The sequence below is a fragment of the Elgaria multicarinata genome, chromosome 8 (genome assembly GCF_023053635.1).
Source record: "Elgaria multicarinata webbii isolate HBS135686 ecotype San Diego chromosome 8, rElgMul1.1.pri, whole genome shotgun sequence".
Classification (NCBI taxonomy): domain Eukaryota; kingdom Metazoa; phylum Chordata; class Lepidosauria; order Squamata; family Anguidae; genus Elgaria; species Elgaria multicarinata.
In genome coordinates this window covers 55795122-55812410 of record NC_086178.1, presented here as the reverse complement: position 1 = coordinate 55812410, position 17289 = coordinate 55795122, and the positions used below count along the sequence as shown (strand labels likewise).

Here is a 17289-nt window from a genome sequence, read left to right as displayed (position 1 = left end):
AACACACTCACTAAGCATTTGCAGCAAGAGTTAGCGGCCGAACCATGGCTTAGTGTGTAGTCTGAACAGGCCCATTTTAACATTGCACTGGTTGTACAGCCAATCTATCCCATTTTACATTCAGGCTGAGCACACCCTCCCCTTACTGCTCTGCTACTGCTCTGCTACATCCTTCCAATGGGTGGGGGGAAGAAGACATGGAGGCAGAGATTCAGCAACTCTTTATTTGGCCAAGCCCCTTACATGGGCAGAGACACAAAGGCACGAGGGTGGCATTGACACGCAGACATTCAATGTGGAAGTGGGCTGGCTACACAGGCTCCAGCATGGCACTTAGGGACACACACTATGCGGGTCAATGCATGGCTAAGAACACCTCCCCCAGTCTCAACACAATCCCATGTTTCATTTTAGTGCACAGATACACAAAGTGGTTGGGCAGAAACAGAGTTCACTCTTCAGTGACCACTCAATCCCAACTCAACCCCTGCCCCATTTTACTCGTCCAGTCTTCCTTGCTACTCCCCCACAGCAATTAACTTTCCCTTCTATTGTCCTAGGCCTCCATTTCCATTCAGCCTGCATCTATAGCAAGGATCCTGCCAGAAGCTGGTTCTTCCTTCCATGTCATTGCTCCAGCTTAGCTTGCATTAATGTATCAGGGATGCCCTGCAATCTCCATACTGTATGTTACTGATGTGATGGGTTCCAGTGTTCGGTTCATACTTAATCCATCAAAATGCTTCTGAAGGGAGACACAGCATTACTTTATCTTTGGACCTAGTGGGTGAAATGCAGAGGGTCACCACTTATTTTTGGATGTGTACAGGGCTGTGTATATATCATTACCCTGTGACTGTATTATACAGTATTGGTCACAGAGATCAGCATCCTGAGATGTAAGGTTTTTAAAATTATTTATATTTTAAAGCAAATTTCTAGCCATTAAGGCAGCAAAAGTAGGCTTAAAAACATGTGTGCAATGCCTGCTAAATCTCAGAAGCCAGAGGCTGCACTGGACTTCCAGTGGTTCCACAATAAGGCTTTAGGTGCTCTACAATGCCTTTCCCCATGACTAGCAAAAGCAGAAAATTCATAAAATACACAACTACATGCCAGTTGTTTTAGTCTGCATAATTTATACAGGTTACCGAATTCAGCTTCCTGTTATGTAGAATTTTGGCTTTTTGAAGAGCAGGATATGCACAGTCCTGTGTATGTGGCACTATGGTGCATGGATACCATGCAAGTGCTCTGGAAGCAAAGTGGGTCTCTCCCTTCTAGGCCCTCCGGGTCAATTAGTGCAGACCCAATGTAAGGGAGGACAGCTGTGCAATGTTGACTTTCACCTAAGAAGCAACTCACAGTGAGATGGGCCCCAGCAAATTGAATGAAGCACAAGAAAGCTAGAATAAAGAGTGGAAAGAAGTCCCAGGTACACTCTGGAGCATAAGGGATAGTATGGGCCGCCTTCCTTTTGCTGATCTGCAAAGCTAGGGGAAGGCACATTCAGAGGTCTAGAGTTCTGCTCTATATATCAATACACCATTTTTGAATTCCTTTTTGGAGGGGGTAAGGGGAGACAAAGAGAAAATCTGAGCCTCATGGAGAAGGCAGGAGACAACTAGAGCTGGGTTGGACAGAAAGTAGGTTTCCAGATATTTTGAACTTCAACCCCCAGAAGCCCCTGCCAGCATGGCCAATAGTTAGGAATGCTGGGAGTTGAATTCAAAACATCTGAAGACCTCCTTTCTGCCCATCCCTTAACTAGAAGTTTAGGGCCACGTGATAGACAGGGCGCAGTGCTAATATACGTACCAGCTCCTCCTTTGACCACTGAAACCCAACCTGACTGATTTTACTGCCTCCCAGCTGCATTAACCTCAAGGTGAGGAAAGATGCAAGGCTATCCTTATGGATTCTCACAACGTATGTGGAGTCATTCCTTGTGTCTCACCTCTGCTGTAGGTGGGGAGAGAGGCCCAGTGCTTCCCACTGTGTTCATCAAAGCTGTGGGGCCATAGCATTTGCAGGCTGTCCTATGGAGAATGCAAGTCCTGACAAAGGGAATGCCACTACCTCTGAGTGGCAGTCACTCTGTCTGGCAGAAGACAGTGGCTGTACAGCTGAGGTTTGGCACCAGGTCACACTAGGGCCCCCCAAGCTGTTTAAGGAAATGACCCAGGCAGGCTGCCCAACTGATCAGGGTTGAGTTGGGATCATCTACCTCTGAGAGATGGTATTTGTGACTCTTGCACTCCACACTCCTGCCAACCTGCAGATTAGGCTGCAGATCATGGGAGAGTCCTGGGGTGGGGTGCTTTACAGCTTGCACCCATCATGCTGTGAGTCCATGTGCCAATTTGGAGGCACTCTGTGCACGGTGGACCACTGCCTGGCACTTCTCCCGTCGCAAGAGTTTGTTGTTTTCAAAGAAGCCTTCATTACGGGGGATCCCGTGGGAGCCATCAGGAAAAGTCAGGAGCCCTGTGGGAGAAATAGAACATCCTTATTCAGCAGGACTATAGGGCTGTGGGTATGCAGCACAGGGAGGGGCGGCAGGGAACAGAGTTGCAAGGATCCAAGTAAAGAGCCAAGTGATGCTATGGAGAGCTGAGAGGCAGTGCTTTGAGTCAAGATTGGACATTGGTGGAAACAGAATTCTACACTGTACTTGGATGATGGTGTTCGCCCATTCCACACTGTGCAGTGCTCCCCAAACAGATTTAGTCCTAGATAATGAGTATTTCTACTTGGCTACACCCACAAGTGAGTAACTCTCAGCACTCACCAAAGCCATCAACACGTCCACCCTTGAATTCGCCCTCGAAGATCATGTTGTCATAGCGTGTGAAGACTCCAACACCATTGAACTTGCCCTGTACAAACTCCCCTTCGTACCTGCATCAATAATAGAATTATGTCAGGATGGGGCACTGCGGTCCATGATCTGCCATCAGATATTGTAAAGTGGGCTTCCCCAATGTGGCGCTCATAGGCACTAATGCATCCACAGAGCTCTGCCATGACACCCATGCACTTTTCCTCTTAAAATAAACCCTCCCCCTGTAGGCCGGTCACACTGTGAAGAGCAGTTCTGCCCCAGGCTCCAGCTGCCCCAGAGTATTTCTGACAGGGCAGCTGATGTTTGGGCCACTGCTGTACTTCACAGTGTGCCCAGCTGCCCTGGAAAAAAGAAACCCTTTTCCACTGATGCTTGGTAAGCTATGGTGGGGGCAGGGAGAAGGCTGTGCAGGACCATGGGGGCTGTGGAGTAACTGGGAGAGGCAAGGTATAGATAGGGAGCAACTGGAGGAAGGAGGCAGCGAAGAGCCATGGGTTGGGGAGGGGGAGGAGGAGGAGGGGGATGGGGAGGGGAGGAGTGTGTATGTGTGTATGTATGATGTGTCTGTATGTACAGGTGTGTGTAGATAGGAAAGGGAGCAAGAGAATATGTGTGCATGGTTGTGTGTGCATATGGGTGTGGATGGCGAATGATCTGAGGGAAAGGAAGTGTGTGTGGGTGCTTGCATAGATGGATAGGCTATGAGTATATGAGTGGCTCTTGTATGCTAGGATATGGGGTGAAAGAGTGAGTCTGGGGGGCAGGGGTGACCCTGAAAGAAAGAGAGGACAAGAACTGTGGTTTCAGGCATGGTTTTGACTTTTTAGCTCAGACCCTGCTTCTGCCTTGAATTTCAGTTCTTGGGATTTCAGTTCTTGGGAAGTCTCTTTTCTTTTAGCCTCCTTGGTTTGCCTTTCTGTGAAATCGGCATTTGTGACTGGCTGCACCCACCACATGGCATCAACCCATGGCAGCCATTTTGTAACATCTTTCATGATATTTTTCAATGTTCCAAATTGCTCCCCAGCCCAGGAAGTTGGGGATCCCTTCTGAAAGGCTTTGGAGTACATCAGCATGAGCATGCTGTTCTGAACAGAAGCCAAAGGGCCAAAGAAGGGCTTTAATCATTATTCTGCAGTAACCCCAGTGGCTAAAGAGGAACTGTGGCAAGCAATGGTGTAGCAACAAATACCAAGAGGTGTTTATTTATGGCTGTGAGTTGCATAGGCATGCTCATGAAAAAAAAAGGTCTTCATGCAGGTGGTAGCAATGCATAGACATTCTCCAAGTTCAGTTACAAATCTGAGGCAGCCTGCACTACAGAGTGCCATTTACTCTTATTTTCCTAGGGCCATTTAGGTCATGCACCTGCACTCTCGCTATACTAGCCTAGGTCAGTGCCAGTGTGCCCACAGCCCTGTACCCACCTGGAGCCATCTGCAAAAGTGAGCACCCCACAGCCATTGAAGAGACCATTTTCAAAGTGTCCCAGGTAAATGCTGCCATCAGCAAATGTCAACTGCCCAACACCGTGCCGGCGCCCTAGTCAGAGAGAACAAGCAGTATTGCTCTTGTGTCAGTTGTCAAAAAAAGGAGACCACAGTGACTGGAAAGCCATAAATCAACAAGATCTATGGCAACACTTTTAACTTCAAGGTAGCTGCAAAAGGAACAGGAGGCAGGCAGTGATAGAGGCTATGCCAGCTGATCTGGGGTGCAGAGCAAGGAATGGACAGGACCCTGCTGTTGCTTGATCCTCCCACCAACCATTCCTCAACAAAGCATGCAGAGGCTCATTATACAGTCACACACAGGCTTGCAGTGCAGGCACAGCACCCTTTATAACGGGCTTTGTTGGCCATGAGGGACAGGCTCAGATTGGCAGGTTTGATTGTGCAGCCAGTGAAGGCACCGCAAAATGTATGTATCACATGCAGGTCCCTAATGAAGAGGTTTGGGCTTCCAACACCACGTCCCAGACAACAACTGCCAATGGAATATAGGGGTCAAGAAGACAGTCCTTATCCTCCCCACTTCCTGACAGGAGCACTTGGGGGACCAGGGCAGAGAGCACCATCGGCCTGGGAGAGAAGTGCCTTTTTCAAAGAAAGCCTGCATGCAGAACTAAGCCCTCCTCTCGCTATGACAGAACAGAAGGACAGAGTTACTGTCCAGCCTTGGCTGCCTGGTGGGGTCACTCTTCTTACAAGGAGGAGGATGGGCTTGTGCAGCAGAAGCAGAACATACTGTGGTGGGGTGGGCACACTTAAGTCAGGAATTTCCAACACCCCCTTCCTTAAAAGCTGTGCAAGAATGTGTGTTGCTAAATGGGGAGGGGAGCACCAGGGCACATTACTACTAGACAACTACAATTATCTTCTCACCCCATAACGTGCTTGAGAGATAGGAAGGTATGCGCATTTTGGCAAGAGCAGACCTGGTCCATTGTAGCAAGGTCAAAGAAGGGCTGCCTTCAACTATCCCAGCCCCACTCACCTTCCTTCCACTCCCCACGATATTCCTCCCCACTGGAGTAGGTGAAGGAGCCCTTGGTCAGGGTCATGGTGCCAGCTTTCAGGAAGGCGGGACAGCAGCTGCAATGGAGGGGGGGCAGGAGCATGAGAGAGCAGCGTAAGACAGGTATGGGAGGAGCACTTGAAAGTCTGGGGAGAGGTACAAGCAGTGGGGAATGCAGGCAGTGGCATTACCAGGGCAGGACTGCGGGGCAGAAATCCAGGGCCCCACAATGAGCAGGAGGGCTCCACAAAGCAATAGGACCGCACTCTGAAGCAAGCAAAAGAACTACCACCGAAAGAGCCCCCACCCCACCCCACCCCACCCCACCCCAAATAAGGCCAAGATGCCCAGAGTCCAAAATGACCTAACTGAAGGAAGGAAATCCATGTTTACCAGATTTGGCTCCACGTAGCATGAGCTACATGCACACAAGACTGCAGTGACCCAGACACCATTGCTAAGCTTGATATATTATATGTAATCCGGCGCTGTAATCTGTTCACAGCTCAGGATCACAGACATACTTGTGCAACATCAGTGGACATTCCACTAATACAATTTGGAGGTGATGAAACGTGTAGTAGTTAGAATACGAATGGTTGGGAATGCCTACTTAGCCTAAAGACATAGGATGATATATATGCAGAGCTAAAGGGCCAATCAGGGAAGCACAATAAGGCTCCTCTCATCCTTGATTTATCAAAGGGCTATAGAGGAAAGTGTTAATTCTATTAATCCTATCATTGACTGTGTCGGACATGTTGAAAGCCTGAGCACAGGGGTGCAGAACTTCTTTCAGCCTAAGGTCTGAATTCAGGTTGGTTTTTTTTTTGGGGGGGGGGTAGTTTCCAGTGGTTGGCAGGTCAAAATAGGTGGAGCCAAAATACCAGAAAATTATAGCTTAAAGACTACTAGTAATGAAGTCTTAGGAGAGGCATTTCAACCTTTTAGAACAGGGAAAAACTGCACAAAATCCAGCAAGCCACCAGTGATTGTGGGAAAGGGGTAGGGAGGGGGCATCTGGGGAATCCTGAAGGACCAGATTGGGGCTCCCAGAGGGCTGCATTTGGCCCCTGGGCCTGAGGTTCTGCACCCCTGCTTTAGTGACTGTTCAGTAAGCATATGCTGATGAACCCTTGGTCTGATGTTGCAGAGTAGAGTGCTCATATTCAGAATTACAGACAGACAGACAGACATGTCTTCTTTCAGTATACTCCATTCCATTTTTACCCCAAGAGCCAATAAGCATCCTATGCCCACACAGCATGCTTAATCCTCATTATGCTATTGGGGAGCAGGGGGCAGGGAAGAGCACTTCCCCCCATAGAGTTCCTTTTTCTACAGATTTTTGTACTTGCCTCAACCTTGAGATTCCTCCAAAATTGTTGGTAACTCCCTCTTGTGCTCAAATGGTGCTATTTCTACATAAGGATTCATACTTCACTCTAAGAAGGCACTAATGTTACCTTGTCCATCTCTTTTCCTTGAATGTGTTGCCTTATTTGGTCCCCAGCTCATAATTCATGTCTTTCAATATGTTAACTGCAAAGTTCTGACTTACCTGGACCAAAGGACGGGTGAATCAAGCTGTATGACAGTAAGCATGACAGAAAGCCACCCAGATGAGGCTGGGCTGCAACTCCCATCAGTCAGCCAGCATAGCAATGGTGAGGAATGATGGGAGTTTCACTCCAAACTCATCTGGAAGGCCACAGGTTGCCCACCCCTGTGTAATATGCAACTGGCTCTCAAGATTGCTTTACCACAGCTGACAGATCATTTAAGGTCCTCCAAAAGAAGAGTAGTGGTCTATGATAGAATCAGTGGCCACCAGAATGAGCCATCGATTTGGGCCTATTGCAAGGTAGTAGCCTCTGAGCAGCAGAAAGCCTCCTCTTACCCCCAATCTGATAAGGAAATATTTTATTTAAGTTTTGATACTGCTTTTCCTTCAAGGAGTTCAGGGTAGCGTAAAATGCTCTCTCCCGCCTTTTTAGCTTCATGACAACCCTGTGAGATAGGTTAAGATGAGTGAGCATGAATGGCCCAAAGTCACCCCATGCTGAGCCTGGATTTGAAGAGGGCTCAGCCCTGGTGTTGACATTCTAGTCCTAGTCTTGACACTCTAACCAAGTCTTCCCCAACCTGGTGCCCTCCAGATGCGATGGAATTCAACTGCCATCATTCTCAGCCAGCAAGGGCCATGCTGGCTAGAAAAGATGCAGTCCAACACACTTGTAGGGCAGCAGATGGGGAAGGCCACTGTAAACGATACACCATACACCTGATATACCTAGGATATACAATGCTTTCTCCTATATGAGATTATCCCTCAGCAGGTATGGATAGACAAGGCTGTAGCCATGCTAGCTCACTTCTACATCTCGGAGGACTTCTGTCCTATTTACCCACACCAGTAACAGACAGAGCAATTTCCTGCCTACACCAGACAAGAGTATCCATTCCTTGTACAGGAAATTAAAACCTTACATCTCAGGTTGCTCCTGCTTGTTGGTTTTATTTCACCAGGCTAGACTCAAATGAAGGTTGAGCAGAAAGGCTCTAGCTCTATGCAATATTCATGTGTGGAGCCTGTCCGGACTACCTGTGGACACAACCTGGTGCCCCCCCATCACAGGGGCTTATTCAGGCAGGTCCCAGCATTGAAACCTGCTTTCCTCCCACTATTGTCAATGAGGGACTGGCATTGCTGTCAGATGGCCAGGCCTCTTTGTGTAGATGGATGGAATGTATCACTGTGTATATATCTCCAACCCACTTTAAACAATTAGTAGAGCCTACATCTGGGTTGAGGAACCTGTGACTCTCCAGATATTGTTGGATTAGAAATCCTACCATCTCTGACCATGGTGACTGGGGCTGATGGAAGTTGGAGTCCAATATCATGACCCCTTCATCTCCATTTCCTTTCAACACGCTGCTGATCTGCCTTCCAGAAGGTTATTTTCTGGGGGGCGAGGATACTTATGTTTAGGCCCGGGGTTCTCAACCTTTTTGGTCCTGTAAGCACATCTGGGAATTTTAGCAGCTGCTGTTAGTGCCACAGCAAAATCAGCGAATTATGACTTCGGTGTGACATTGAACCAGGACTGATGGGTTGTTCAAAGGATAAACAACTCAACAGTTAACCCAACAACAAACCATGGGTTAACTGCTGGGTTGTTTACCCCCTAAACAACCTAGCAGTTCAGGTCCAGCTGTCATCCTCAGCAGCCTGAGAAGGAGCCAATTGTGGGTTACTAACTAAAAGCGGGAGAGACAGGCATGCTGCAGGCAGCACGACCACTCCTGCAACCCAGCATTTTTTAAACTGATGGGTTGTCATTACGTGTGAACAGGGCCATTATTATTAAACACTATTTCTACCCGGCTTTTCAAATGAATTTCCCAAAGTGGCACTTATATAAAAGTGTAAAGCATTAAAAACCAGACAAACACAATAAAAACAGTAGATCCAGTCTTAAAGTGTCTTTCAGAATAAAACCATTTTCAAACATTATCTAAAGATGGGAGGAGAGAGAGTCTGTTAATGTTAAACTTCCCCAGTCAAAACAAAGATAAAGTAGTAACAACAACAGTCACTCCCAGACAACTCCATTAACACCTACCAATCAAGACCTTGCATACCACACCAACATCTGCACAGCACACATGCAAGTAAGACAATCAATGAATGTCATAGAATCATAGAATCATAGAATAGCAGAGTTGGAAGGGGCCTACAAGGCCATCGAGTCCAACCCCCTGCTCAATGCAGGAATCCACCCTAAAGCATCCCCGACAGATGCTTGTCCAGCTGCCTCTTGAAGGCCTCTAGTGTGGGAGAACCCACAACTTCCCTAGGTAACTTTGTCGCACTGTCCATTGTCGCACTGCTCTAACAGTCAGGAAGTTTTTCCTGATGTCCAGCTGGAATCTGGCTTCCTTTAACTTGAGCCTGTTATTCCATGTCCTGCACTCTGGGAGGATCAAGAAGAGATCCTGGTCCTCCTCTGTGTGACAACCTTTTAAGTATTTGAAGAGTGCTATCATGTTTCCCCTCAATCATCTCTTCTCCAGGCTAAACATGCCCAGTTCTTTCAGTCTCTCTTCATAGGGCTTTGTTTCCAGACCCCTGATCATCCTGGTTGCCCTCCTCTGAACACGCTCCAGCTTGTCTGCGTCCTTCTTGAATTGTGGAGCCCAGAACTGGATGCAATACTCTAGATGAGGCCTAACCAGGGCCGAATAGAAAGGAACCAGTACCTCAAGTGATTTGGAAGCTATACTTCTATTAATGCAGCCCAAAATAGCATTTGCCTTTCTTGCAGCCATATCGCACTGCCTTGATTATGTCACTGAGTCTATTGCATCCATTCTCCCACACACAATGCATGAGAATACTCTCAGAAAAAACTCATGATTGTTCGTTCCCAGGGCCTAATGATTACGAAGAGATCATCCTAACTGCTAAAGAATGGTTTGGGAACTTTTTTGACCAAAGGGCCACATGGCTAGTCTCTGGAGGGCTACATACCAGCAGTGGGCAAGTCCAGAGCAAAAAGTGGGTGGAGCCATCCATCCATCCATTCCTCTCTCTCTCTCTCTCATATATGTATATACAACCCCATACCCTTCCACATGTTCATGCACGCACACCCACCCACACCCCTCCACAGTAATTAGGTTTGAAAGAAGCCTCCCGAGGGAGCCAGCTGATGTGCATGGTCTGCTTTTTGGGGAAGGAAAGGCTAATCATTCCCTCCCCAGCTGTGTCCCCCCTGAAAAACACGCCCATGTTGCAATTAGGCTTTTTAAAAGGTTCCATTAGCCCTAGAGCCATAAACTCCAGAGCACTCCTCAGGCAGAATCCTGTATCCCAATCATGTTCCCTCTGAAGGACTCCTCTTTAGAGCATGACTGGAAGAGGAGCTGCTTTTGTTTGGTGACTTTGAAGTGGATCAGGGGCATCCTGAGCCCTCAGGGGAGATAGTCATTAACCCTAACCCTTCCAACATAGTTAGCCCCCTCTCAGACTCAGAGGAAGATGCTGAGCGGCCACCTAGCATAAGGGAAAGTAGGCATCAAAAGGACAGGGCTTAGTCAGCTTTTGGATGAAGAAATGTTTGCCTTTGTATGCTGCAACTGTGCTCTGGGTGGGACTCTGAAGGCTCAGGCTTAAAAGCCTTAGATGCTGGAACAACATCTAAGTATCAGCTTCTAGATTGTGCATCTTAATTTTCCTGACCCTGATTCTTCTTCTTCTGACTGATCTGTTCTGTTGACCCCTAGACTCCTGATAAAATTCTGATCCTTGGATTGTGCTTGTATTGAACTGTTTACCCATGCTTCTGACCTCTGCCTGCCTTTTGACCTTTGAGATAGGTTTGTCCCACCGACTGCCCTAGATAATCCCCTGGCAGTGCAAACACAGCCAGCAGAAGTATATAAACAATCCTTTTGCCACAGAAAATCCAGGCCAACTAGGAAAGAATTGCTATTTCAGTCACAACAACCAGCTCACTCTGTTGCCTCAAGGGTAGAAGGGCCCACAAGAAAAGGGTTCGAGTCCTGCAGTAGAACCAAGAATTCTACATAGACAATTTTCAGAACAATGGACACAACAGCTATGTGAGCGAAACATGCATCTTTCTAATGAAGGAAAGCCCCTCGGCCAAGGAAGACGGCCAACCACAACAGTAAGCTCATAGCAGGCAATGCCTTGAGCTGCCTGACAGCTCTGTAGAAAAGAGGAAGGGAATGAGAAATATATGTCTCTATTCTTGGAAGATCAAAATATGGCCTCCGAGAGCAATGCTTACTTTTTAGGGATCAACAACTGTAACTTTAGATGAAAAGGGAAACACCGCAGGACTAGAACCTAGGGTTCTCTCTCCACTCTATGCATACTGCCACAGGAGCAGAAAGAAGAGAGGCTCCTGATGGAGCCTTTGTAGTCTCCAAGGGGCTTAGCATATATGGCATCCCCTTTCCCTGCTCCCCACTTGCTCAATGCATGTTACCCAGGGATACCAAGCATATAGCCCAGAATTGTAGAGGCCTTATGTGTTATGCAAGCCTAAGTATACAAGAGGTCCCAGGTTTGATTCCTGGCCACAAGCTCCCAGGAAAAAGGGAAATATCACATATACACCTGAGACAAGGTAGTGAGATACTTGGGATGACTAACATATGCATCAGTCAGGTATCTGCTCAATGGCTTTATGCCTATCATTTTTCTAATTTCACCACATCTACTATGCAATCAAATGATCCATCTCCCCACCCCTGTCCTGCTCCACATAGCAACAACACTACCTGTCTTATCATTACATCAACAGTAACAAGGCAGGAGTCAAGGGTATGTTCACTTGGGGCCTCCACCCTTCCTCTGGGCAGGTACACAAATGGCAGGCCATGGAGATGATGTAAACCTTCAGCACTGGTGGAGTGTTAGAGTAGTAAATTAATTAATTACCACTACCCCTTTCTCATTGGTGTGCCCTTTCATGAAGAGACACACATAGACATGACAAAGTTTTAAACATTATGCATGGTGTGGTGAAAGTTGACAGACAATTTCCCTTCAGTTTTCACTAGTACTCAGGGTCACCCAACGAAACTCATTTGTACTAGAAGATTCTGGACAGACAAAAGACTCTCAAATACAAACATGGAATTTGTTGCCACAAAAAAAAGTGGTGGGCACTGGTTCTTCAAGTTTATTAATTGTCATTGGGTGTGATAGTTACAGAACCTCCAAGTTCAAAGGCAGCATACCACTGAATATCAGTGGCTGGGGGTGGTGGGAAACAGCAGGGAAGGGTAATTGCTGCCATGCACTGCTTGTGTTGGCTTCTTGGAAGCAGCTGACTGGGAACTTGATGCTGAACTATATGGGCTCTTAGCCTGATCCATCAGGGCTCATACTATGTTTCTTTTAAGAGCATTTGTTGTGGTTATTTCCTGTCCTTCATTTTATAACATTTGTTATAAACACAGATCAGAATCCTTTTTGGAGCATGTATGTTTAATTTATAATAATAAAAGAGGATGTGTGTCTGTCCATCTGTGCCATAGTCCAAGACCATGAAACCTAGACAACTGAAACCTGGCATGTATATTAAGCAGTCTCTAGGGGTGTGCACCTCCAATTATTTTGTTGTTAAAATGTATTTTTAGTTTAAATGTGCCCATGCGCAGAACTGTCTTCAGTTACTAGGTGATAGAATTTTCTTGCCAATACATAGCTTTGCAATTGATACAGTTTGAAGCCAGGTGGGAGTAGTCTGAGGGACAGAGCAATATGACTATACCCTCCACCCTACTGTGGGGTAACCCCCCCCTCAGGTGAATGCAGTGAACAGACCCTTCCTCAGGTGCACTATGGCAGGGGCTGTGCCTAGGGGTGCCAGTAGCTGTGGCTTCACTGAGACGGAGCATACACACTGGGCTGGTTCACACAACAGCCCACTGAGTTATTTAGCCACGGTGAAATTGTGGTGCATGCCTCCACCATTTTGAATATACAATCCTAGCTCAGGGGTTGTGCTGTGTAATCTGGTAAGATTTAGTTATGTGAGGGTTAACAACCCTCCTATATCCCATGGTCTGGTTAACTCTCACATAACCCATGCTCTCTAGGCTTGCACGACACGACAACCTCTGAGTTGGTTGCATATATAACCTGGTGCTCTCAGGAGGTTGCATAAGTAACCTGGTGTCCATGGGTGCTGTGGCATATCATCAGAACCTGCTCACTGGGTCCATCTCTGGCTGCTGTGTAGCTTTTTTTGAGGGTTTTACTGTAGGGATGCACTATGGCTTCACTCAGACTGGGTACAATGGGTCCACCTCTGACAGCTGAATAACTTTACTTGAAAGCATTGTTGTCTCAAACTAAGCCTGATACATTTATATGACAACAGTAATTCCATGTGTGAAACCAGTGCGCTGGCCAGAAATATAGGAATTCCTGAGGAATAATCACATGTGGTGTGAAACACAAGGGCTGACACTGTTTCCCCCACTTTCCTAATGGCATCTCTGATTCATGTTTAAGCTTTCCCCTGGTTTGCTAGTGCTCAGTTCTGGAAAGAAAGGATAGCTAATCTATTTTCAAAGTCTACAGTGAATGATCGCATATCAATACATCATTAAAAATGGTATTGCTTGTCTATTAAACTGCTACCTTAGTAGAACAGAAGGGAAAACGAGCAATGACCACCCAGATTTTGAGGCTTGCCTCAGACTCATAGCTACATAATAATAACTCATTACAAGTCTGTGAGACAAAAAATGTTATAAATGTTATAATATAATGAAGGTATAAAGTGCATTAAGTGTCAAGCTGTAATTTCCACTCTTTTCACCACAAATAGCCAAGACTCTCAATAAGACAGAATCACATTAGACAAAGAAAAGTCATTATTACGAAAATACAAGCTTAGTTTGTCTCATCTTCAATACCTATTGAAAAGTGTGGTTTTGGTGTGGGGTTAATGGTGGCTGGTAGGGTACACAGGAAGAGATCAGCTTTGCCTACCCACCAAGGGACCACTGCTTCCCTGAAAACAATTACAACAGACTACTGAACCAGCGCAAACGCAGCTGCTCAGCAGCAGCAAACCATGCATGTGTAGCAGTTTCTCAAGCTGTGAGGACATCCCCACCCACTCTGCAACCAACAGAATTTGGCATAGTAACCATCAGGTCGCTTACGAGGCAGGGGAAGTAGTGGCATGATTCATTCCACAGAAAGGCAGCTACAAAGAGAGAACGTCCCCCTAGATCTGCGGGTTCAGTTCCTCACGCCACGACAACCACGCCTTTCACACAACCCTCCTGCGAGTCCCCACTTACCCCCAAACCGCATCCCTCACCAGCACTCCAATCCCGACTCCTCACTGCGAAGACTCAGGTGCTCACAGCTCCGCATCCGAATCCAGGTCCTTACAAGCATCCTGAAGTCACGCCATGTAGCCCGAAACCACGCCCACCTCATAGATCACGGTTACTACTACTGCCCACACCGCACCGCTGCACCCCGCCGCCACGCAGCCCTTCTCAGTGCTACCCTCAACTGTCCGTCCCCACAGCCTCCCCACCCCACCCCACCCCACCCCACCTTGAAGCGGCACCCACCCAGGACATCCCCGCCACGCTTTCTTTCCTTCCGCTCGTCATGGCACCCACCGCGAGCGCGTCCCTCACCTGGGCTCCGAGTTTCTCAGCAGCCGCCACCAGCCCCACACCCCTGTACTCTGCCCCCATCGGCCACCGCCTCCCTCCTCTCCGTCAGCTATACCAGGCAGCCCCCCCACACCCACCACCCGGGGCAACCGCCCACCAGGAACCATCCCTTCACGCCGTTGGCTGTTACCCTGGCAACCAGTAGTAACGCGGCTCTCCATTGCCCAGCCTTCCGGCTCGGCTCTCCCTCCCTTCCCTCAGCGTCCTTCTTTGTGAAGGGCAACGAGATTTTCTAGCGTGCGTCCATATTTATGACGGGCAAAAAGACTACTCTTTCCTTCCCGCCAGAGCCGAAAGCCTGCTATATTGAGGCCCGCCTGTACTTCTTTCCTCTGAGGGCAGGCTCCTGTTGCAGCTCTCAAAATATATAATTCAAGGTAAAACAGGGAAATGACCAAACACTGGGAAAAAGAAAGAAAGAGATTTCCGAAATTAGGGAAATATTTAAAGTTCAAAGCATTTTTTATTGTATTAAAGACTGACATATACAATTTAAAATGTTAGTTTCCTCTCTCTTTGGCTCTTTCACAATTTCACTTGGTGGATTTTGTTAGAAAATTTCCAAATGCAGCTTGATAGCTATGTCATTCAGGTATCCTTGATCTATCTATTGGAATGGGAGTAGATAATAAATCTCAACTCTCATACTACTGAAGCAAACTAGTATTTTATTCCAAGCTCATTCAAGTTTGATGCAACTCCACAAAAGAGTTAAGAGTTTAAAACGATCTAGCAAAAACAATTAAATGGAGTAAAGAGACAAGGGCTCACATTTTCAGAATGTCCCATTTCAAGTCAACTCTGTTATGGTTTTTTTTATTATTATTATTCAATAGCAGCTCATTGTGTATATTAGCCTTGCTTCCTTCTTGTTTTCACCTTCCAAAAAGTTTCAAACCAAACATAATAATAATAATAATAATAATAATAATAATAATAATAATAATGCTGTGACCCCCCCTTAAGTCATGACATGTTCCAGTTGTGGGTCACAACCGAACATCTGGATGGACCAAAGGAAACTTACTGGGGTTCCTGGCATTCAAGGAGTCTGAGATCTATTACCACTGGAAAACCTAAAGTGTCTTATTACAGAGACCAGGCGAATATCACAGTAGGAGATCAAAGTCCTAATCTCATCTTCTGCTTCCTTTTGACCTAGAATTAGCAATAGAAGTATCCAAACTGCCAAGCTACTAGACATAGAGAACAGTCAGAGGTCTAAAAATAAGCAAAGGGATCCAGATCGCTATGTCATATTCAATATGTTATGGAATATTCAGAACATACTAGGTAAATGTGGATGAAAATTCAGCTGATGTTATATACTTCACTTATAGTTGTTGCATTTTGTGTGCAACTTAGTTTATCTTACTGGTAGTGCAGATATCATTATGGCATATTTAATTCTGACTTCCATGTAAAATAAAGCATTTTCTTAATGTAATTTAACGTAACTTAATGTGTGTTTCTGAGGATCCAGGCTGCTACCTTTCATATCTTCAGTGCTACAGGTGAAGGAACCAATAGCAGGTCTTTGAAGCCGGGAAAGAGAATATTAGACCACACAGCTATAACGGGAAGGGAGGGGGGTACACGTTAAGCGCTAATGCACGAAACAGTAATCCGACGTCTTTTTTTAAAAAAAAGTAATTTCGCGTGGAAAGGGGAGCATTTACAGCAGAGAGCAGGTGCGGGGACCGGGGGACGCTTACGTCTTTCCTCGTTTCGTCCCCATCCCCCAGCGCCAGAGGGGTTTCAAACAGAGTACGGCCGTCACGGATAGCCATCTTTTCCCAATATTTCTGAATGACACCTGTCATTGTTAGAATGATCCACGCTGCCATTCTCCTAACTTTACAATGACTTAGAAAAACGTGGGTGGGGCAGGGATTGCAGCAATATGACCTAAGGGTCCAAACGGGTCGGGAAATGGGAAAACCAGGAAGGCTGCCCAGGACCTTCATCTTTCAACCGGAAATCTGTACATATTTCCGATGAAAGTAAGCGTGATGGGTGGAGAATTCCCCAAAACGAGAACCATGAATATACAGAGGATACGCCCAGATCATGCCTTTTATTGTGCAACCCGCTAGCTCCTCGGAATGAAAAAAAAGATGAATGGTGGCTGGGGCTTACAGAGCTTTAAGACTTGAATGCATTTGCACTTAAAGTATGGCTTTTCTTGCCTATGAAAGTTCATGCCACAATAAACATATTCGGGTTGAATTCAAATATAGTCATGGTGGATCCATTGAAATCAGCGGGACTTAAATTATTCCTGACTAACTCATCCCATCTATTTCACCTGAATTGAACTGAACTAACTCATGACCCGCTGATTTCAATGGATCTACTAAGTCTTGTCTGTAAAGTCCATAGGATATGTTGCTGGTTTTGCTACAAGTTTACATGACTAGAATCCATCCGGAAAAATGTAGTAGCAGGGGGTCTTTTTGCAGTGGAAGGGAGACAGTAGTATAACGTTTTCTCTTTTAAAGCGATGGGTTGGGATGCGGTGTTTGTTGAGATCGCACGGGATGGCAAAAATCAGTGCATGAATGTCTCTATGGTTTTTAACGTCATGGATGGTGACAATGCAGGGAAAGGAGTTATGCAAAGCAGGGTCAGTGCAGTAAATGTCGGCGTGTTTGCAAGGGAGCGGTGGAACGAGA

General features: G+C 46.5%; 1 protein-coding gene across 3 annotated transcripts; it reads right to left on the bottom strand.

Moving 5' to 3' along the window:
* Nucleotides 1–913: 913 nt before the first annotated feature.
* MORN4 (MORN repeat containing 4) lies at nucleotides 914–14792 on the bottom strand. Of its 3 annotated transcripts, none has more exons than XM_063132500.1 (5): nucleotides 14745–14792; nucleotides 5342–5439; nucleotides 4273–4387; nucleotides 2792–2901; nucleotides 914–2487 (listed from the first exon to the last, which is right to left on the bottom strand). In XM_063132500.1, exons 2-5 carry the CDS (start codon nucleotides 5406–5408, stop codon nucleotides 2339–2341), a joined length of 441 nt encoding a protein of 146 aa, XP_062988570.1. In that variant the 5' UTR covers nucleotides 5409–5439; nucleotides 14745–14792; the 3' UTR covers nucleotides 914–2338. The 3 variants fall into 3 exon arrangements, with proteins under 3 accessions (XP_062988570.1, XP_062988569.1, XP_062988571.1); XM_063132499.1 differs by lacking the exon at nucleotides 14745–14792 and adding an exon at nucleotides 14576–14675; XM_063132501.1 differs by lacking the exon at nucleotides 14745–14792 and adding an exon at nucleotides 14225–14288.
* Between the last annotated feature and the right edge of the window lie 2497 nt (nucleotides 14793–17289).